The sequence below is a fragment of the Lissotriton helveticus genome, chromosome 6 (assembly GCF_964261635.1).
Source record: "Lissotriton helveticus chromosome 6, aLisHel1.1, whole genome shotgun sequence".
Lineage (NCBI taxonomy): Eukaryota > Metazoa > Chordata > Amphibia > Caudata > Salamandridae > Lissotriton > Lissotriton helveticus.
In genome coordinates this window covers 1,530,771,434-1,530,794,994 of record NC_136067.1, presented here as the reverse complement: position 1 = coordinate 1,530,794,994, position 23,561 = coordinate 1,530,771,434, and the positions used below count along the sequence as shown (strand labels likewise).

Here is a 23,561-nt window from a genome sequence, read left to right as displayed (position 1 = left end):
AAAAGAGGCCAAAAGATTGCAACAACCAATCAGATCAGCCTCACCCAATAGAACCCTAAGGAGAGAGCCTCAGAGCCTCAGATTTTCACAGCCGTTGTGTAACAGTAACCGCTTTTGCTGAAGGCTGAGCTTTCCCCGGGGAGGAGGGTGGGTGCTAGGGAATCTATGAAAGTTAACAATACTGGGGAACCAAAGTTACAGGTAAGTAACTTGTTTTCTTGCCCCCGTATTGGAACTTTCATAGATTCCCATGCTTTGTATCAGAGTAGCTAGCGGTAAAAAATAACCATGCACATTTTGCCATCAGTGTATTACAACATTTCCACATAGAAATCATTATGTAAGCATATATACCTTGTAACAATAGACGCAGAAAGCTTATGCGATACAAAATATGCAATTATAGGAAGGAGGGATAGAAGGGAAAGCTCACCTCTCTTTGGAACAGATTTCTCAGTACAGCTTGTCCTACTGCCGCATCGCTCTTCATGAAAGAGTCCAAGCAGTAATGTTTTGTGAAGATATGGGCGCTGCTCCATGTTGCTGCTCTACATATGTCCCTTATAGGGACTCCAGAGAAGAGCGCCGCCGAAGATGACAGATCTTGTGGAATGAGCTCGAAGCTGTCTCTCCAATGGCTTTCCTGCCATCCTGTGTCAGTAACCAATAATCCATCGTGAAATCCCCTGCTTTGAAAGAGGAAGTCCTTTCCGTGGAACACTAAAAGCCACAAAAAACTGAGAAGATTTTCTAAAATCCTTTGTCCTCTCAAGATAAAATATGAGACATCTTTGGACATCCAAAGAATGAAGAGAACGTTCCGCTGGTGTCGTAGGTCAAGGAAAAAATGATTTCAGAACTACTGGTTCATTCAAATGGAATTCCGACGGAACCTTTGGGATAAATTTTGGACTGGTTCTCAGAAACATAGAATCCTTCCTGAACTGAAGAAAAGGTTCTTGGATGGAGAGAGCTTGCAATTCTCCTACTCTTCTAGCAGAGGTTAGAGCCAGAAGGAGGGCTAACTTCCATGACAAGAATCCGCCCTATGAATTGGTTCGAACGGAGGCCTCATCAGGTGAGCCAGAACCAGATTTAGATTCCAGGACGGAGGTGGCGGCCGTACTGGTGGGAACATTACATAAAGGGGGGTTGAACCCATGCAGTCGCGGGGACCTGGGCGTTCTATGGTATGTGTATAAAGGGGTCCCCGCAAGGAGAAGGTGTTGAGTACACACACAACCAACCGTAGTTGGTTAACACTTTTCACAAATTCAAAAATTCAAATAGATATGCGTATTGTCATTTATTTTACAATACCACTTTGGAAATATATCCACACGATTTCAAAAAGCCCCGAGGAAGGGAAGTGAAGGACAGGGTGTGCTCAAAGCCGTGTGCAGTCAAGGAAAAATAGACATAATCATAAGAAATGAAAACAATCATATACAATAATGGCATATAACTCAGGCCAAATCTAACAAAAAGAAGCCTCTGTCTTCAAAAACTCCATTGCAATGATTTTACAAAACCCTTTCAACGGTCACATTTAGCAAACATCCAACTTGACTAAGGGACATGTGCCGGAAGTATACAACAGGAAAGCCGTCGACGTTTCGACCCCTTGGCGTAGGCTAAATTAGATCCTTTTGTGGGGTCTTCATCAGGACAGGTGCAAAGTGAAGGGAGGGGCGAGGTGATCTGCGGATTTAAAAATACAGGGCAAAATCACTATCTATTATTATTAAACGTCACTAAATGAACATGATTTAGTTGTATATGTAAAAGAATTTATTAGTTAACCATGGGCTTAGGGCCGAGAGGCCTCCTAGCGGAGGAAATTGCGTGAGACCACATACAAATTATTGGTCAAACTCTACGATATCAACTACGTTATTTATACAGAGGAAAAAATGGGTCCTTAGTCCCTGAAGCGGCTCAAAATAAAGCTGGAAAAGGGAACCACTCACATATAGTTTCAACCCGCGGGTTGATCAGTGAAACCTTAGTGGCGAGCTTACGAACACACACTCAGAATCAGAGGGTGCTGGAAGAAATGCATCAACTGTAATTAAACCATTAAAACAGAGGATTAGGATAAACAATGTTTATCAGGGACATTAATCAAGAAAGGTCATGCCTGTCCTTTACTTATGTAAAATGGCGTGTGCAGACGGATGTCACTTTAAGTATAAATCAAGGCTTCATCCAGCTTCTGCAATAAAAGATAGCTGGTGGTACACAAAGGGTGTCTAAGTTTAGTTATGGATTCACAGATTTAAAAGATGGAAAATACGGGGCAACCTAGCCACGTGCATACCTCCGTAAAGGAGTCAGTCTGGAAGTCGACCTTCTTCCGCTTGCGTTACAGTATCCGTCACCCGTATGTGACAACCATTCATCAATAATTGGAGCCCTATTTAAAGAAAATTATACATTGTGTAGATTTGTCAATTCTACAATGGACTTGTGCATTTAGGACTAATAATTGAAGCTGGCTTACTCGTAAATTTCGAGGGAACTTTAAAACAAATGCCACATCCACATGTTTACTCAGGCGGGCGGTCAATAGCACTTGTAATCCATCGTGAAATCCCCTGCTTTGAAAGAGGAAGTCCTTTCCGTGGAACACTAAAAGCCACAAAAAACTGAGAAGATTTTCTAAAATCCTTTGTCCTCTCAAGATAAAATATGAGACATCTTTGGACATCCAAAGAATGAAGAGAACGTTCCGCTGGTGTCGTAGGTCGAGGAAAAAATTATTTCAGAACTACTGGTTCATTCAAATGGAATTCCGACGGAACCTTTGGGATAAATTTTGGACTGGTTCTCAGAAACATAGAATCCTTCCTGAACTGAAGAAAAGTTCTTGGATGGAGAGAGCTTGCAATTCTCCTACTCTTCTAGCAGAAGTTAGAGCCAGAAGGAGGGCTAACTTCCATGACAAGAATCCGCCCTATGAATTGGTTCGAACGGAGGCCTCATCAGGTGAGCCAGAACCAGATTTAGATTCCAGGACTGAGGTGGCGGCCGTACTGGTGGGAAGACTCCGAAAAGACCCTTCAAGAATTGTTTGATAACTCTCGCGGACCAAAGAGACGGACCTGCCGTCGACCTTCTGAACCTTGAAATAGTCGCCAGATGCACTTTGATGGAAGAATGAGACAGGCCTGATTTTGCCAACGATAGAATGTAGGGCAGTATCCGAGGAGAAGGTGAAGAAAATGGATGGATGTGCTCCTTATGACACCATAGGCAGATAAGCATTCTTGTAGCGGACGCATTTAAAGTCTTGCATGGGGCACTATGAAAATGCAAGAGGCCATCTTCCCTATGAGTTGCATGAACACTCGTGCTGGAAGGGAGTGTGTTAGCTGAAACTTTTTTAGAAGAGTTTGCATGCTGGCTATCCTTGCTGGAGTGGGATAAGCTAGCGCTGTTCAGGTGTTTATTGTGGGATTTGGCGTGGTTTATTGTGAACCCCAATTTGCAGAGCAGCTGTATCATGGCATGAGTGTGTTCCACGCATCGGTTGTATGAGCTGGCTTTTATGAGCCAGTCGTCGAGGTACGGGAAGACATGGATGTGTTGTCTTCGTAAATGCCCTCCACTACTGCTAAGCACTTGGTGAATACTCTTGGTGCTGTTGTGACTCGGAAGGGGAGTACTTGGAATGGATAGTGTTGCCCGTCTATCACAAATCTGAGATACTTCCTGTGAGCCTTTTGAATGGAAATGTGGAAGTATGCGTCCTTGAGATCTAAAGTAGCAAGGAAGTTGTTTTGTGACAAGAGCGGAAGGACTTGTTGGAGTGTGACCAGGAGAAAATGGTCTGACTGTATGTATATGTTTTGCAGTCTGAGGTCTAGAATAGGCCTTAAAGAGCCAACCTTTTTTGGGATTAGAAAATATAGAGAGTAAACCGCCTTGTTTTGTTGGTGCAGAGGAACTGGTTCTATTGCACTTTTTTGTAGCAGAGATACTACTTCTTGCTTTAACAGGGATTGATGTTCTTGTGACACTGGACGCTGTGTGGGTGGTATGTGGGGGGGGGGAGGGGGGTAGATGTTAGTTCTAGACAGTAACCTGACTGACTAATTTGTCGCACCCACCTGTCTGATGTGATGTTGATCCAGGCAGGAAGGAATTGTTGCAGTCTTCCCCCACAGGATTCGAATGTTGGGGGGGGGGGGGGGGGGGGGGGGGGGGGGGGGGGAGAAGGGGAGGAAAGACATTGGGTTGGGGTAGAGGCAGAGCGGGAGTTGTTGTTTTGCCTCTGCCTTTGTGGTTGTTACACCTGTAACCCCCTCTTTGGTAGCCCTTAGTGAATGTGGATTGGGCTAGGGGTCTTGTAAGAAGTGGAGGGCCTTTCTGAGGAGTAGCCTCTAGTGGTTGCCTCTGTATGATGAGCAACAAAAAGAACATCTGGGAACTTAATGCTGCAAGGCTCTCATAGATTTTTGCTGTATCAGTGTCTTTTTTCATCTTTCCTAAAGACACGTCGACATTTGGGCCAAATGTGTCTCATCGAATGGCTGGTTAAGGATGGAGTTTTTGTACTTCAGGTTTAAAACCTAAAATAAGTCGCCAAGCATGTCTACGTAGTAGGGTGCTGGTATTGATTGCCCTTGAGGCGGTATCTACAGCATCTAGGGCACAACGAATGGAAGTATTAGTAAATATTTTTTACCTTCCTGTATAAGTTTGTTGGCCCTATTTTGTATTTGTCTGGTAGGTGTTGCATTATGGACTCTAGTTCATCATAATTTGCTCTGTCATATCCGGCCAGCAACACTTGGGTATTGGCAATGGCCAGATATTAGCTGCTTGTGACGCTGTTCTTTTGCCGGAGGCGTCAAGTAGCTTAGATTCTTTGTCTGGTGGTGAGGCCTCGCCTGATGTCTGAGAATTAGCACGTTTACGTGCATTAGACACTACTAAAGAGTCTAATGGTGCTGGACTTTTAATATAGACTGGATCTGTGGGGGCAGCTTTAAATTTTTTCTCAATGTGAGGATTAAGGACCCTAGCCCTGACAGGATCCTTAAAAACTTCTGTTGCGTGCTTGATAACACCCTTAAGCATTGGCAAAATGGCAGTAGACATTTGTGTGTTATCAAAAGTGTCTAGTAGGAAATGTTCCTCCACCGCGTGAGTGTGTAAGTCTACCCCATGATATTGGGCAGCTCTTTGGACTAGTAGGTTAAAACCTATAGTGTCCTCTGGTGGGGAAGGTCTAGAAGGGTATATATTGTCTTGTGGGACATAAGGCACATCAGGGGTGTTGTAATCATCCCATGGATTACGTGACTGAGGGGGACTATTGGTCCCTGCTGGTTCATGTGCACCCCCACCTGTGTCAACAGAGTCTATGTCTGCATCATAATCGTCTGGATTAGGGGATGGTGTAAATGAGTGGTGAGGTGAAGGAGATGTTGGAGGAGATGTTGGAGGAGATGTAGGAGGAGGAACAATATGGGGAGGTGGTGGAGAAGGGGCCCCTAATGGAAAGGTTGCAATGTTTCCTCTTTGGAGGAGGAGGTGGTGCTGGCGCCTCAAGCGGTCTCTTCTTGGAGCTGAGAGTCAAGTAACCAGTCTTAGGATCCTTTACAAGAGTTTTTTGGTTAGGATCAGGTGTGAAAAGTTCCTCTGAACAGGGCAAATCCTTCGGCGTCGAGGATTTTGGCTCCGTAGGTTTTTTCGGCACAGAGTTGGTAGCTGGTTTTGGATCTTTTGGTTTAGAAGTGTGTCCTTTTGAAATGTCCTTTATCGGAACCGGTTTCTTCGGTTCCGGGTTATTTTTCGGTTCCGAAGTGTGTTCTTGAGCTTTAGGCGTTTTTTTTGTAGGCTCAGAGTGCAGTTTCGGCATCGATGAGCCGTTGCCAGTCTTCGGCGCCGCGTGCTTAAGTGACGTAGCAACGGCGGCGTGGTTGCGGAAGATGGCTTTTTCTTCGGTGTCGGATCGCCACCGAGGATAGGCTGGCTCGAGCCCGAGCTGCCTGAAGGCTTAGTAGGCTTCTTTGCCGGGCCCGAAGGTGGGGCGTGGGAAGCAGTCGCTCGGTGTGCACCCGGGTCCGAAGGGGAGGGTGTGCCCGAAGCCTTTTTGGAGGGTGTCGAGGAAGGGTTGGGGTCGACGATCCTATTTACGACCCATTGTGCTGGAGTGAATTCCTCGACAGAGTCTTTGGCGTCTGAGGAGCTGGTACACTCTTCGGCGTGCTGGTGTTCTGGCACATCGACGCCCTCTTCGAAGATGCCATCGGGGACAGAAGCGGACGAGCGAGCCATAGTTCTTTGAGCTAGTCGGTCCCGGATCATCATCTTGGAGCGGAAAGAGGCACAGGCGGAACAGTCTTTGGCCTCCTGCTCCGGTTAGAGGGAAAGGTTGCACACTTCATGTAGGTCGGTGTGGGGGAAACTTCGACCCACATTGAGGACACTTTTGAATGGTGCCCTTTCCATGAGCCAGGAAGTCAGGCCTAGGTAGGCCAGAAGGCCTTCGTCGACGACCGGAATCGAAGACTTCGAAGTGGTGAAGAATTGCGTCGATGAGGATTGCGCACCGAAGGAAATTCGGTTCTGGGGATGGAGCCGATGCCCATGCACAATGTGGTCCAAAGGTTGAGTCACCTATCTCGTGACTTCCAAAGAACTTTTCAGGACAACAACAAACTGCAAACATCCGGGCCCAACATTAGGTGGTGATCTATGCACAGTGTGCAATCTGCAGCTCATATGCCTCAAACATATATAATATATATATATATATATATATATATATATATATACAAAACAGGATGCAAGGGTAGTAAGCAGGGAGTTTTCTCATTTATGATGCATGTTCGGTTGTTTTTATTAAACAAATCAAACAAGCTGCTAAGTTGGTACATTGTGTCATTGGCGCGACAATCTGTGTAAATTCTACGCACTTGCATAGTTCATATACCTGCATAAATATTCACAATTTATGACACTTATGTAGGTTAATTAAGCAGATATTGAAAAAAAGTGGCAGTCTGACCAGACAGATATTCAAGGCCACACTGCTACACAGAGGAAATGCTATTCAGAGCTGCGCACATACACACAAAAAAAAGTCTATGAGCTGTAATAAGTGGGGGAGAGGGGCTGCAAACAATTAGATGCATACTGCAGAAGAAAAGTAGAGATATAAGAGTAAAAACATGGATCTCTGTTACTGAGAAGAAAATTCAAGTCTTTTAATATAACAGAACTTTATTATCAATAGTTTACTAGATCCTTGAATTGCGGTAAGAAAAGTAAAGGGTGTGTAAGGTGGAAGACAAACAAGGAAAAATAATGTACTTTCCTTCGGTGACAGTATTTCTGGTAGAAGCACTCAGTCTCTTGCACACTGGTGTCGGTTCTCTGTATTACTTCCCATGCAGAGTTTAGGCATGCATAGAGCAACCAAAGGACAATTGCACTGAGCCTTTTTAATGGCATCTCCACAGATGTTACTCCACTAAAGTGTGAGTCTGGCATATGACAAACTCCAATCTCATCCTTCCACCCACTCAAAAGTCTCTCACAACAAGATGGCGGCTTAGCAGGACGTGTTCTCCGGAGGCTCCCCGTCCCCCTGATCGGGCCCCAAAGCAGACCGCTTCGTCTGTAAGCACCGGTGCCGACAGCCCAAGGCACAAGAGCCACCCGCGGGGTGTCCGGGGGCCCCGACGAGACTTGGGGGACGGAGGAGAGGCCGCCGAAGCGGCGGCGCCGGCGGGAGCTGATCCGGGCTCGGGGAGCAACGATCGGCCCCCCCGAAGTGATGGGGAGAGAGCGGGCCCCACCCCGCGTCCACGAGACTGGAGTTGCCGCGCCGGAGGTCCCCCTGAATGGTGCAGTGGTCCGAAAGGGGCAACCACCGGAATTCACTCACAGGCCCCAGAGAGGCAGCCCGCGGAAGGAGGCGCCTACGGAGCCGGCCCAGGGACTCACTCGAGGCCCCGGCTTGGCCCTACTCGGTGACGGCGAGGCGGCCACGGGCTGCGCCCAGAGGTGAGGAAGCGGCGCAGCGGAGTCAGGGAGCATCACCCCGGGGGCAGTTCTCAGACCCCCCGGCGTCCCAAGAACCTGCCTAAAGCTGCGGGGGCCGGCTGCAGTGTCCTAAGGCCTACTATAGTGGGGCCACCGGCCGGGCAGGAGCGCCGCCTAGAAGGGGGAGCACAGGAGACGACCGAGGGCAGCCGAGTGAGATCGGGGGGCAATTCTCAAGCCCCCGGGGAGGGCCCCCGGGCCAAGCACTGTGAAGGACCGAGGGGAGAGTGGAGACGAACCACTGGCACCATGGTCCACGAGCGAGGGAGCTGAGAGCGACCCCAGGAGGGGGCCTGAGGGGAGTCTACTACGTCGGGGAGCTGACTTTGGGGGTGGTAGCGACCACCCCTTAAGAGCACAAGGCGGGACCGGACTCTACAGCCAGGGAAGCGACTTCGGGGGGCATAACCCGGGCTCCCGGTGCCGGACGGAGTCCAGGGGCCGTGGGGAAAAAACTCGGCCAGGCGAACACGAGGTTGCGGATCGCCTTAGAGGTCTGCGAGACGGCGCGGCCTGGGCCCGGAATCAAGGGGCACTCGACCCTCGAAGACACATCGCTCTTTCGCGAGGCATCATCCCACTGCACGCTGGCCATAAAGTGACTGGGATCCCGCCGAACAACGCGTCTCGGAGTGGAGGCGGCATGGCTACCCAGGGTGAAGATGGCGTCCTCTAACCGTAAAGGGAAAGGCACCATACCCGAACTGCTGGTTAAAGGGCCTGCTAAAGCCGACAAAAGCCCTGACAAACTGACTCAGGCGCCCCCACCCAGAGGGAAAGACCGCGACGAGGGGGAAGCCCCGGCGACCAAGGCATTCATGGAGGCCCTCTTCACCTCTCTTAAAGAAGACATCCAAACACTCAGACAAGAAATGGCGGGGGAATATAAAGAACTGCGTAGAGACGTCGACGACCTTGGGGAGATAGTGGCCGCTAATGAGCACGAGGGACAGGCCAAAAGTGAAGAATTGGAGCACTTGAGACAAGAAATTATAAGGCTCCACGAGCAACAAACTGACCTCCAATCCCACACCGAGGACTTCGAAAACCGCTCAAGGCGCAACAACATCTGGGTCCGACATGTGCCGTCCAAAGCAGAGGGGGACGATATGACAGGGTATTTACAAGCCATGTTCCGAACAATACTCGACGAAAGCGAGGACTTTGAGATCCGCATTGATAGAGCCCATAGGGTGGGCCCGGCCCGCCGAGCTCAAGGTCCTCCACCGGACATCCTGGCTTTCCTGCCAGATTACCCTCTCAAGTAACACATACTGAAAGCAGCACGCCTCAAACAACCTCTTCGCTTTCAGGGCCACACTGTGGAACTTTTCCAGGACCTTTCAGCTATCACCCTACAAAAGCGACGATCATTCAAAATGGCCACCGCCTTCCTCCGCAACAAGGGGGTCCAGTACTCTTGGGGGCACCCCTTTCGGTTGATCTTTAAGTGGAACGGGGCCCTCCACCAGCTGCGATCCCTTCGAGACACCTGTACCCTGTTGGGCATTCCACTCGAGGAAGACCGACCAGACGACAAGGAGGGGAGCAATCGTCAGGGGCCTTGTCCAGATCCCCTCGAGCGACGGACGACGGCTGGCAAAAGGTGAGAAGAGGACGAACCTCCAGGAAGAACCTCAAGCCGAACCCAGAAACAATGGCTCAAGAAAAGGCTGCTGCGATCCAGAAGGTCTCCAAAGACACTGGCGCCGACTCTTGAAAGACTGAAGTGATGGTCCTGTTCAGCTAAGTATGGCGACACGATTTTGGGGCGGGGCGGGGGTCTCGAGCCGTCGAGCCGCCACTGCCACATAACCCGTCCATCTACTCATGTACCGCAGGCCTGGACAGACAACACGTAGGCCTGGGACAATGTTCAACAGTTGGGGTTTTTTGTTTGAAAGTATACTCATATTGTTCCTATGGGGCGTTCTGGGGAGGGGGGGGGAGGGGTGGTGTGGATAAAGTACTAAATTTCACCGTAGGTCCTTTGGGGAACGCAATGTGGACTGTTTATGAAAGGCGCCGGAAGCGCAGAACTGTCACGGGTGGGGATATGGGAAGCCTCATCGATATCAACGGGGGATCCGGGTGGCGGACGCGGGAGGGATTGAGTGGGGGGGGCTCTCCACAGGGGAGAATGGGGCGGAGATCAGCTTCTTTAGAGGGAACACCACAAGTTGACATAATATGCCGCTTGCTATAGGAACCTGGAACGTCAAGGGGCTTAACTCCCCGCAGAAGCGCCAGAAGGTCTGGAAATACATTCTGGACCACCATTTAGATATAGTGGCTCTACAGGAAACCCACCTGTTGAAATCGGAGGACCACCGTCTTAAACATAAAAAAATATCCCCTCATCTACAAGGCTTCGGCTTCCACTAAACAAAAGTGGGTGGCTCTCCTCTTTAGCCCGGGCGCCCAGTTCCAACCCATTGCCACTCAAGGCGACAAAGAGGGGAGATGGCTGATGGTCAAAGGCCGCCTGAAGGGTAGGATGTGCACTTTTGTAGCGATTTATGCTCCCAACACTGGGCAGAAGATTTTCTTGCATTCACTGTTGGGGAGGGTGACAGACTTTGCAGAGGGCCCCTTATTCCTCCTGGGGGATTTTAACCTGGTTTGGCACCCAGCACTTGACAGCACGCACACACGTCGTTCCGACATGGGTACTTTCCCCGAGTCCATACAGACACATATTGGGGACATGGGCCTCCTGGACACATGGCGAACCTTATACCCACTCACACGAGATTACTCCTTTTATTCACATGTGCACCAGTCATACTCTCGACTGGACTACATCTTTCTAAGTTAATCCCTGCAGGGCAATCTCCAGGATGCTAAGATACTGCCCATCTCAGTGTCCGACCACGGTCTGTACACAGTGTGTCTTTCATGGCTGGGTAATGCACCGCGACCGGCCCGTTGGTACTTCACGGAGGCCTTAACGAGAGACAGGGAGTCTACTACGCAGCTCAGGGAGTCTATCAAAGAATTCTTCACCCTTAATAACCCTGATGAGACCTCTGAGTATAACACATGGGACACCTTCAAGGCGGTTCTACGAGGCAAATGCATAGCGCTCAACTCGGCCCTGAACAAACAACGGGCAAAAGAAAGGGAGGGCTTGGAGCAGGAACTGGCGACTGTTGAGCGGACCCACAAGCTTGCACCCACTAGGCAGACGCTTCGCACACTCACGGCACTCAGGGGCAAATTACGGGCCATATATAATAATAGGGCAGAATTCACCCTTCTCAAATTGCGCAACCTGTCCTACACTCAGGGCAACAAGGTGGGGAAACACCTAGCCAGACAGTTGAAGGACAAAGGAGAGAGGGAATACATAGGGGGTATTCAGGACGGGTCGGGGAGGCTACTCCATAGGGACGAAGACAAGGCCGGACTTTTTGGGTCCTTTTACAGCTCACTGTACTCAGCTGAAGCTCTTGACACTGAACACCAGCAAGCCTTCCTTAGGGACTTGCCAATCCCTCAGATCTCCCCGGAATGGAACGAGACTCTCGATGCCCCTATCACTCTCGAGGAAGTACAAACAGCTATTAAGGCACTGAAACCCCATAAGGCACCCGGTATTTTTTTATTTTTTTGGTAGAGTTTTATATAGCGCGAACTAGACCCGAACCGAATCAGGTATCAGAGCGCTTTACATAGCACAAGTTACGTTTTTTGTTTTTTTACTTGAGGACACACACTTTCATTTTTAGGCACGGGGAGATTAAGTGATTTGCCCAGAATCACAGGAGGTTTTGGCGTCGTTACCGAGACTCCAACCCAGATCCCCAGGTCCGAGGTCGAGCGCCTTAGCCGTTAGGCTAACTACTCTCACACTTGATGGGTATACCGCGGTCTTTTATAAGACTTTTACGGCAGACATTAGTCATCACCTGGTCCGGCTCTTCAATCGGATGGCCCTGGACGGCGACACCCCTGACTATGGCAGAGGCGGTGATCTCGGTGATCCCCAAGCCAGGTAAGGACGCCACTTGCTGTTCTTCCTATCGGCCCATTGCCCTCTTGAACATTGATGCGAAGCTGTACTCCTCCATACTGGCCAAGCGACTGTTTGAACTCATGCCACTTATTATTCATACCGATCAGTCTGGCTTTATTAAGGGGCGCCAAACACACGACAACACGCGTCGCATCGTCCACCTAATCGAGACAGCTAATAAGTTTAATATCCCTGCGGTCCTAGTCGGCCTTGATGCTGAAAAAGCATCCGATCGAGTTGATTGGAGTTTTTTTATGGGCCACGCTTACGAAATTCGGCTTCTCCCCCAGATTCATAACGATGCTCCAGGCCAATTACAGACACCCAAAATCTAAAGTCTCCGTCAACGGCGTGCAATCTACCTCATTCTGCCACTCCAGGGGGACCAGACAGGGCTGCCCCCTGTCCCTTCTGTTGTTCGCCCTCAGCATAGAACCCCTAGCTATAGCGGTTAGGGAGCACCAGGGAATAGAGGGACTTCCCTTTACCGGTGAATCCCATAAGAACTCCCTCTTCGCAGATGACGATCTCCTGTCCTTGTCTAACCCGATGTGTTCACTCCCACGACTCCAGGAAGTACTTAGCTCCTTTGAGAAAGTGGCGGGCTTCAAGATTAATCTGGATACGTCCTATATACTTAACCTTACCCTCTCGCACGCAGACTCCTTACAACTCCAATCATTAACGCCTTTACTGTAGGCGCACTCTTACATAAAATACCTAGGGGTGCAACTAACGCCAAAAATAGAGAAACTGTATGCAGCTAATTTTCCTCCTCTTCTCTCCCACATTCAAACGGAACTAACGAGATGGAAACCGCTTTTTCTCTCCTGGTTGGGTCGCATACATGCTATAAAGATGACACTCCTCCCTAAACTGCTATACCTGTTTCAGGCACTCCCCATAGAACTAGAGGAGGATATTTTTAGGCGCACGAAAACAATGATTTATTTGGCAGGGAGGGCGGGCCCGTTTCTCCTTTTTCATGCTTCGGCGTCCACAGAGGGAGGGGGGAGCAGGACTACCCGATCTTAAGCTCTATTATAAGGCGGCCCAACTCCGTATCCTGGTCGAGTGGTCGCAAAAGGAATCGGAGAAACATTGGCTCCACATGGACCGCAGTGTAGCTGGTCGAACTATATGGGATTTGATCTGGCGCGAGAAAAGGGACAGACCCCCGAACGCATACCTTAGTACCCCGACACGCACCACTCTTAGGGTATGGGACACTGTGGCAACGAGGGAGGGTTGGACGTCCTTCCCTTCACCATTCACACCTATCCACTTCTCCTCCTTATTCCCCCCAGCGCTCCTAGAGGGGCTGTTTGATGCTTGGAGGGAAGGAGGTTGCCTTGCACTGACGCACTTATTCCACAACTATAACCCCCTTACCTTTGAGAACTGCACAAGAGACTATGGGGTGGGGGACCATGAGCACTACCATCACGCACAGCTATTACACTGGGCTCTAGACCCACGGATCAGGGAGGGGGCCACCAGACCTCTCCCCGCGTTTGAATCACTCCTCATTAAAACTAAATCCATGAAGGGGGCTATTTTGGCTATATGCAAGCTTTTGCTCTCCACAGAGATCACTCCCCGTCCGCGGTATATGGCTTGGTGGGAGGGGATGGCCCAGCGCGACATCTCGGAGGAAGACTGGGCCCACCAATGGTCAGATCTCTTCAAGTTCAATCGGTCCACAGCTCTAAGAGAAGCCCATTTGAAAGTAATGATGGACTGGTACTTCTACCCGTCCAAGCTCTCTAGAATCTTTACCGGCACGTCGGATCGTTGTTGGAGGGGGTGTGGCCTCTTGGGGGACTTCCAACACATATGGTGGGACTGCCCCTCCATTCGGCCCTTTTGGGAGGAGATCCCAGCGCAGGTGAAAACTATATTGGGGTACCCCGTCCCGATCTCAATGATAGAGGCCCTACTTGGCATTAGAGACTATATGCTAGAACATCAGACTAGGGCCGATATGAGAATTATGTGGCTATGTCTGGGGGTGGCCAAATTAGCTATAGCGGTAGCGTGGAAGAAAAGGGAAGCACCGGCTATGTCCCTGTGGCACTCTCGCCTGTGGCAACTGATGAGCCTGGAACGACATATCCCGAGAAGACTTTAAAAACTTTGCATTCCGTTGGGGTCCCTTAGTCTCCTTCTTGACGAAGGGCCTACCTTCGGCAGTTTGTCCTCCCACACTTAGGGCCCTTCATCTATTCCAACTCTGAGGTACACTATGCGGTTGAAACTCTATTGTACGCAAAGCCACCACTGGGGAGGGGGGGGGAGAGGGAGTTGGGGAGGGGAGGGGGGTAGGTTGGGTTTTATCCTTTCTTATTTAATGTTTGACTATTGGTGTATTATCCACTTTCGAGTTCCTCGAGCTCCTCGGGGGTATCGCTTGCTGATTGCATGTGCTGACAATTGATCGAAGGGGGGAGCGTAGGGGGTGTATTCAGCGCAGAGACACTCATGAGATGGCATTGCTCCTGGTACTTATCCCCCATGCTGGACAAGGTGACTGCAACCCATCTCCCCCGACATTGAACACACTATTATGATGCAGAGACGGCTTTGGTATACTATGGCGATGGGGAAATTCGTCTCTCTACTTAACAGTGGATCTGAATAATGCGCTTTGAATTTCGAGAAGCCCCTGCGAGGGCATATTGGAGGATTGTGCCTTGAGTCTAAGTTTTGGAAAAAGCAATAAAAATTACTTTGAAAAAAAAAAAGTCTCACAAAAAAACAATGAAAAATAGCTGGGATATAGGTAAGGAATAGACTAAGGAGACTAATAAAAAGTGTGTGTATATATTTATATACATACATCTATCTATATACACACACACTGTACAAAAGTTATTTATGGTTGCAACTCAAAAGTGCAAAATCCAATGACATTGGCTTGTTAGGGCTATAAAGGGTTATAAAATAACACAAAACATAACTCCTGGCACACACCATGTTGCTCTACTGTTGACTGTTTTTAACCATCTGTTACTTTATCAAATCGGTGTCTTGTGTATTGCAAACACAGTAAGTTATGGTATATGGTGTGTGCGTGTATAGACCTAACTGGAAAATTTCAGTGCATTTACTGGTTTAAACTAGAAACGTTTTCCAGTGAACTTAATTTCCAAGATTTTTATAAGGTTTCTCTAAGTACACAAACCTCAAGATCTGTCCATTTTCACTGCTAATAAGTCACAACATACAAGATACCTTCAGAAACAGATGAGCTAGTAGATGAGCAAGGCACAAGGGGCCTTGTTGTTCTTGCTATGGTGAGATACTAAATCTGTATGAAATCCATCTTGGGTGGTGTGCCGCCTATTCCATGTGGACTGTGTAAGAAGATCTTTATGTATGATTAATTGGGGGCTGGAGGTATGCCCCAGTTTGAGTAACCCTTAAAGATGCAATTAATTAGGCTCTGTGTGTCAGTATGTTTGCAACCTTTTTAGGGGCTACATTTTCATTTAATTGTGACATTTAAAAGTGATTAAGAGAACGCAGTTTTCAGTCAAATGGCTATATATATACATTGCAATAAAAACTTAAAGTCAGCTCCTGCACATGCTTTTCTTTATATAAAAAGATACAACAAAAACGTGTTCTAGGGATGCCACAAGTTCACCAAGATAGGCTACCATTAAAGTATACAGAGAAAAATGCAATGATAGAGAAGTTGCTAGAATAATATATAAAAACAATTCAAATTACATTTGTCATGATACTTACGTCATCACTTTGTTGGGCTTCTTGCATGACAAAGTCTCTGACCATTGATGGGCTAAATTCAACCAGATAAGAAAATATATCTGTTGCAGCACATCTGACCTGCAAATCGTCCATACCCTTAAGATGAAGTGGGAAAAAAAAATATTTTATAGATTTCCCAGGGAAAATCTAACACAATCATTGTTACTTAAACCATGTGGTAAAGACACAGTAAGTGTTTAAATTTGGAAAGAAATAGCTTTGTATGAAAAAAAAAAAATTTAAATCACCATCTTTATTTAACTTGGGAGAGAAGAAAGATTCAGGAAGACAAAAATAAAGAAATGGAAGATAAAGTTATTCACCATAATAACTATTACAAGGTGGATCCCTAATCTTCCAGTAGAATCTGCACTTTAAGACTATCCCACCAAGTGCAAGACTTCTCTGGAAAAACCTTTCCCAAACAATTGCTCTCCATCACCTACAAATGGCACCATGCATTGTTGATTTTGACTCCGTCCACAGGATGTGACGACACAAAGGACAATCGCAGCACTGGATACTTTTTCTAAACTGGCTCGAGCCATACGGAGAGGCATCATGAGGAACCAAGAAAGTATCAATGACTGCAACAACAAATAAAATCACTCAAGGTTTGTTCAGGCTATAGTACTTCTCAATGGCTAAAGGAAGAGCATATGGCAGCCTAGGACATAGCCACCTGAACGCCTCTAACAAGAGCATTGGAAGCAGCCATGGCACAGAAGAATGGGATCTTTTTTGGCAAAGGCGTAGCAGATAATGCTACAATGGATGACCTACTGAGAAAAAAGTGTTTGGTCACCAAAGCTATTTGTAACCGCTCTTGCAGATCAAACAAAAACCTGATAATCAACTCGGTCATCTCAAATGAGGTTGATGTAATAGGATGCACGTCACCTCTGGCTCGGCCTCTCAGTTCGTCCTCTCTGGTGTGGTAAGGAGGGTTAAAGAAGGGTTAACAGATTGGCCCAAGTGAAAAGAAGATGCCACATGAGGTAGGAAGGACGCGCAGGCATGAATAACCAGCTTATGGGGATAGAAGATGGTGAAAGGTGGACAAACGTAGAGGGCCTACAGGCTGACGTTATGGCCACCGACAATACAGTAACAAGTTGAACTGGGTACCTGTGCAACTGCTCATATCGGGATGCCATGAAGAAAGTCAACTTAAGATCCAAGTCCCACTTAAGCACAACAAGCGGGGTGGGGTAGAACACTAGTGGTGATCTCACAAGGATGGCTGGATGAAGTGGGACATGAATGATCCCAGGAACACAAAAAAGAATTTTACTGTCTCCACTGCGTACCCCTTCTGGGAAAGGGACAGTTCACTGCAAAAAGTCTGAAAGGTGGAATTGAAAGGGATTCATGTCTTCAGACTCACACCACTGAAGAAATTTGTTCCAGCAACTAACAAAAACTGGTTTAATGAGTTTACCTGCAGGCAAGAGGACGTTTCGATTCTCGGCCAGCAGGCAAATGGATGCTAAAGGGCACCACTCTAGCTCCACACAAGCAACTGCATCATTTGAAGACTGGGCTGAGGATATGGCCAAATATCTCAGCATACCAGATCCTCCTCACCCAATCTGGAGAGATTAGAAATAGCTTTACTCTATCCCACTGCACTTTACACTGGACCTTCGTCAGAAGCCAAACTGATTTCCTTATCTGGACCAAGACAAATAGATCTATAGATACCGTTGTATGGAAAAGATCTCCTAGTTCACTGCAGGGTGCAGTTCCCACATGTGGTCCTCCATTTAGAGGCAACAAAGCATTCACTCTCACACTGAGGTCCTATGTTAGGAGAGCAACTGCCAGGAAAATGTTCCATTCACTTCACATTCACCTCCCAGCACAGTCAATAGGCCCACACTGCATGTACGCTGATATAATGGATAGTGCTTGTATTGCGTAGCATGTCTGATTGGTGTTCTCCAAGATGGAAACTAGAAGAGGCAACAAAGCATTCACTCTCACACTGAGGTCCTATGTTAGGATAGCAACTGCCAGGAAAATGTTCCATTCACTTCACATTCACCTCCCAGCACAGTCAATAGGCCCACACTGCATGTACGCTGATATAATGGATAGTGCTTGTATTGCGTAGCATGTCTGATTGGTGTTCTCCAAGATGGAAACTAGAAAAACTCTAATGGTAAGACAGACTGCCATCAGCCTCACTTAGTCATGTTGTCCAGAAGGGCACCCCAGCTCAGCGAAGCATAGTCCGAGACAAATCAATTCTTTTCTTTGGAGGGCTGAAAGGGGCGCGACAAACAAAACGTTGGAAGATTTTTCCCACCAGTGCAGACCCTGATGAACTAAATGGAAGACCTGCACATAGGTCTATGGTTATCATGTAGTCCCCATTTTCTAGAAGAATGATTTCTTTTAATGTTGTCATCTTGTTTTTTTGTGTTTTGATTGACCAGTTGAGTGCCTATAGGTCCTGGAAGGTCTTAAAGTATTGTCTGGCTTTGGTACTAGAAAGTATGTGGAGTACACTTCTGTTTTTTCTCTCTTAGTGGCACCTTTCTATTGCCCTCTTGCTTAAGAGTTTATTGACTTCTTGTTGTAGGTGACTTTGTTACCCCCTGTTACTCTTATTCCTGTATGGCAGTGAGTGGGGTGCATTTTTTAATCTATTCTGTAACCATGTTTGATGAGGTTTAATAATAATTTGCCACAGATGAGCCGTCCCCATTTCTTTCTAAATCCTCTTCCTCCCCTAGGTCACTAGTGTAGGAAGGTTTTCTCTGCCAGTCACTTTGTAATGGATGGTTCCTTTCTCGCCCCGTCCCTTCCTCTAAAGGCCTGTCTTGAGGGTGATCCGTACTGCCTTTACAGTGGAGCTATTATGGCAGCGGTCTGTTGCGATTGTGGCATGCAAGGTGGCTGGGTGCATACCTACTTTCTGAGGTGTCTTTTTCCCCCTGCTGCATGTCCGATGGAAACAACCCTCTGTATTGCAATGCCCTAGTGGATTTTGGTGTCATAGTCTTTATAAGCGCTGTAGAGCCTAATCCACACATTCCCCAAAAAGACTTTCCTGTGAAGGCCAAATTGATAAGGAATATGCTACTTACCAGTATGCATCTGTTCTTGGCATGTAGGGCTGCTGACATTCATATCTGTGCATAGATCGCCGCCTAGTGTTGGGTCCGGATGATTGCACGGTGTTGTCCTGGAAGAGTCTTCGAAGTATCACGAGATAGGTGGCTCCTCCCTAGGACTACAGTGCGCATGGGCATCCTCTCCATCCTCAGATTGTTTTTCGCCATTGTGGCAGAGATGGAGTATGGTACAGTAAAGGGTGTCCATGCAAGAAAGTAAGAAAAAAAGAAATAGATAAAGAATGCTACAGCTGCGACAGGCACCGGGGAGGAGGGTGGGCGATATGAATGTCAGCAGCCCTATATGCCAAGAACAGATGCATACTGGTAAGTAGCATATTCCGTTCGAGGCATGTGGGCTGCTGAATTCATATCTGTGCATAGAATGTATAGCAGTTTCTCCCTTAGCGGTGGCTACCTGTGCCAGCTGCAGCAGTCTGAAAAAGAGTTTTTAGAACAGCCTGTCCTACAGCTGCCTGCTGTTTGGAATATACATCTACACAATAGTGTTTTGTGAATGTATGTATGGTAGACCATGTGGCTGCTCCACATATTTCCTCTAGAGGAATATTTCCTAGGAAAGCCATGGATGCCACAAGTTTGCGTGTAGAATGCGCCCTTGGGGGAATTGTTAAAGTGCGTTTTGCTTTGAGATAACATATTTGGATGTACTTAACTATCCATCTGGCTAACCCAGATTTTGAAATGGGGTCACCCTTGTGTTGTGGTGAGAAGGCAAACAACTGTTTAGTTTTTCGAAAATCTTTAGTTCTATCAATGTAGTAGAGAAGTGCTCTTTTGACATCTAGTGTGTGTAGAGCCCTTTCAGGTACTGACTGTGGATTTGGAAAGAACACTGGCAGTACTATTGTTTGATTGATATGAAACTGGGATACCACCTTGGGCATGAACTTAGGGTTTGTTATAAGAACTACCCTATTGGCATGCATTTGGATGAATGGCTCTTGAATAGTTAGGGCTTGTAGCTCACTAACTTGTCGAAGTGAAGTAATTGCCACTAGGAATGCCACTTTCCATGTTAAAAATTGTAATTCGCAGGAATGCAATAGTTCAAATGGTGGTCCCATTAGTCTGGTTAAAAGATGTTAAGGTTCCAGACAGGTGAAGGTGGGTGTTTTGGGGGGATTATTCTTTTGAGTCCCTCCATGAATGCCTTAATCGCAGGTACTCTGAATAGCGAAAGATGCTGCCTGTTTTGAAGATAAGCTGCAATGGCAGCCAAGTGTATTCTTATAGATGAATAAGCTAGATTGCAACGATGTAGGTGCAAAAGATAGCAAATGATATTTTGCGTTGAAGCATCTAGTGGGTTTACGTCATTGTTATTGCAGTAAATGACAAAACGCTTCCATTTTGCGGCATAACAAGCTCTGGTTGTAGGTTTTTTTGCCTCCTTGATAATGTTCATACAGTCAGGAGGTAAGTTGAGGTACCCAAACTCTAAGACTTCAGGAGCCAGATTGCAAGGTTCAGTTGTTGCGGATCTGGGTGTTGTATGTCTCCATGGCTCTGAGTGAGTAGAGTGGGCGTTAGCCGCAGTCTTTGATGAGGTACCACGGAAAGTTCTAGGAACGTTGTGTACCATGGTTGCCTGGCCCATGTTGGAGCAACTAGGATTAGTGTTAGTGAATGCTGGCGTAGTTTGCGTGCCACTAGCGGTAGTAACGGTGCTGGGGGAAAAGCGTACGCAAATCTGCCGGACCAGTTCATCCATGTCGCATTGCCCTGCGACTGCAGATGTGGGAACCTGGCGGCAAAGTACCGGCATTTTGCGTTTTCCTTTGTGGCGTACAGGTCTATCTCTGGTTGTCCCCACTGTTGGAAGTATGGTTGGAGCACTGTGGGATGAATCTCCCACTGGTGCAGCTGTTGGCTGCCTGCTGAGCAGGTCCGCTACTTGGTTGTGTTTGCCTGGGAGGTGTTCCGCCATGAGAAAAATGTTTCTTTGGATGGCCCACTTCCACATGCTTTGTGCTAGATGTGATAGCTGTGGGGAGTGTGTTCCTCCCTGTTTTTGTATGTAGTACATTGCTGTCATGTTGTCCGACCGGATCAACTCAACTTTGTTGCATAAATGTACTTTGAACGCTTTCATTGCCAGAAAAATTGCCATCATTTCCAGCAAGTTGATGTGCTGTCCATATGCCCTGTACTGTGTTCTGAAGGACATGGGCTCCCCTTCCTATGAGAGATGCGTCCGTTGTTCGTACTATTTGTGGTACAGGCTCCTGGAACAGTCGTCCTTTGCAAAGGTTTTGTGGGTTCCACCAATGCAGAGAGTTGTATGCACGACTGGTCACCAACAGTAGGTCTTTCAAATGTCCTTGAGCCTGGTTCCACTGCCGTGCTAAGCACTCTTGTATCGGGCGCATATGTAGTCTGGCGTGAGGGACTATGAGGATGCACGAGGCCATCATGCCTATGAGTTGCATAAACACTCTGGCAGAGAGCGAGTGTTGGGACTTGAACTTTTGGATTAGGAGCTGCATACAGTTTATTCTTGCAGCGTTTGGGTATGCCTTTGCTGTCAAGGTATCCACTGTTGCTCCCAGGTACTGCTGTACATGGGATGGCTGAAGGTGAGATTTTTGGTAGTTTAGGGTGAAGCCTAGGCTGTGCAGTAGGTGAATTGTTTTTGACATGTGGCTGGCACACTGCTGGGCTGACTTCGCTTGTATAAGCCAGTCGTCCAGGTACGGATAGACGTGAATCTGTTGTCTCCTTAAGTGTGCAGCTACTGTCGCTAGGCATTTTGTGAAAACTCTTGGAGCTGTTGTTACTCCAAATGGAAGCACTTTGAATTGGTAGTGTTGATTTAGTAGTGTAAACCTGAAATACTTCCCGTGAGCAGGATGTATCGGGATATGGAAATATGCGTCTTTGAGGTCCAAGGTTGCGAGGAAGTCTCATTGCCGCATCAGTGGTAACACTTGTTGTAGAGTGAGCATATGAAAATGCTCTGATAAGGGACCTCTACGAGGACGGGATGCTACTATCGTTTCCAGCGCTCTTGGATCGCTTTGATATTCCTAGAGGCGACTTCCTACTGCATGCGGCGATCACGCGGGCCATACAGGTACACTGGAAAGGGGGGCTTGAAGAACCAAAGACAACAATGGCATGCCAATATGCTATGATGGCGGCTGGGAGGGTTAAAGCAGTCACGTGTCTGTACACCAGAATGCTTAATGAGGGACTTCCTCCGCTGGAGGTGCTTAGAGGTAAATGGGAAGCTGATATAGGAAAGGAAATCCCTGAAACAACATGGACTCCGCTGATGCGCCAGGCCTGGAAGAGTACGCGCAACGCGTGGTTCCAATTAGTACACTTTTATATTTAGCACCGAGCATACTTGACCCCGGGAAAGATACAAAAATACTTTGCCATAGACGCCGCGGCTTGCACCAGATGTCAGGCCACTGGAGTGGAGCTTGGCCACATGCTATGGGCCTGCCCTAAGTTGACTCTCTACTGGAATTCGGTGGGAGAAACTCTTAATGGAGTGACAGAGCGTGCACTACAGTTTGACATGGCGGTTGGGGTTCTCCACTGGTTTCCACATACTCCCAAAAACAAAGTCACTAGCAAATTTATAGATATGGGACTTACCCTAGCGAAACGCGAAATCACACGGAACTGGAAGGCACAAACGGGTCCAGTAGATGCTAAATGGCGCAACGAATTCCTTAAATGGACTGGGGCGGAGAGCACTTTGAGATTTCAGTTAGCGCGGCGACAGCAGAACGATAAAGCTTTAGAGTCTGCGCAAGCGTGGGAGGCCTTGGTACAAGCGCTACGTGATTATAACACAAGTAGCGACTCGGAAGACTGATGTCACGACTGAACTGCTTCCCCATAACACGACAGGTTCAATGCAGGTTTTTCCTGACGGTCCCAATGTTCCAGACCCAAAACGACTATCCTAATAACGATGCACCGATGGCGGAGTCCGGGAGGGAGGGGGGGAGGAGGGGGGGGTTAAACTTTGATTTCTATTCCTCCATACACTAAGGATACAATGGCCTGGATAAAGAAGACTCCTCGGGTTTGTATCCAGTTGACCAGGATTGCCTCAATGCCAACATCCAGCTTGCATTGAGGGGCCGAGTGGGAGGGGAGAGACAGTAGGCACAGTTCAGTAGATACCTTAATGTTGGGTCCCAGGGGTAGATTAGTTTGTTTGTTGGGGTACCGGGAGGGAAAGAAAAGCAGATGTAAAATCCTCGAATGCCGGATGTAGCAATGATAATATGAAGTGCGTAGACATGTTGCGGTTCTGATTATTGCCGCCCGTCCTCCAGGTTGTGGGCTAAATGGCTGTGTACACCAAATTTCTCTATATCGTTGAATCCAAATGTTGATTGTGTAACTTTTAACCGGCATAAATGTGTAAAGATCATCTGCAATAAAAATATATTAAAAAAAAAAAAAAAATGAAAATGCTCTGATAAGATGTATTGATTTAGGGGCCTGAGGTCCAATATTGGTCTGAGAGACCCGTCCTTTTTGGGGATGAGGAAGTATAGCGAATATACTCCTGTACCTTGGTGTTCTAAGGGTACTGG

General features: G+C 47.6%; 1 protein-coding gene across 6 annotated transcripts in view; it reads right to left on the bottom strand.

Annotated features, from left to right (window-relative positions):
• Positions 1 to 23,561, bottom strand: part of PPP4R3B (protein phosphatase 4 regulatory subunit 3B) — a 333,143-nt gene that overhangs the window by 145,295 nt on the left and 164,287 nt on the right. For all 6 annotated transcript variants that reach the window (XM_078649315.1, XM_078649313.1, XM_078649314.1 and 3 more), the window contains one exon: positions 15,833 to 15,949. In XM_078649315.1, coding sequence (XP_078505441.1) covers positions 15,833 to 15,949 — 117 coding nt within the window. The remainder of the gene's footprint in view (positions 1 to 15,832; positions 15,950 to 23,561) is intronic.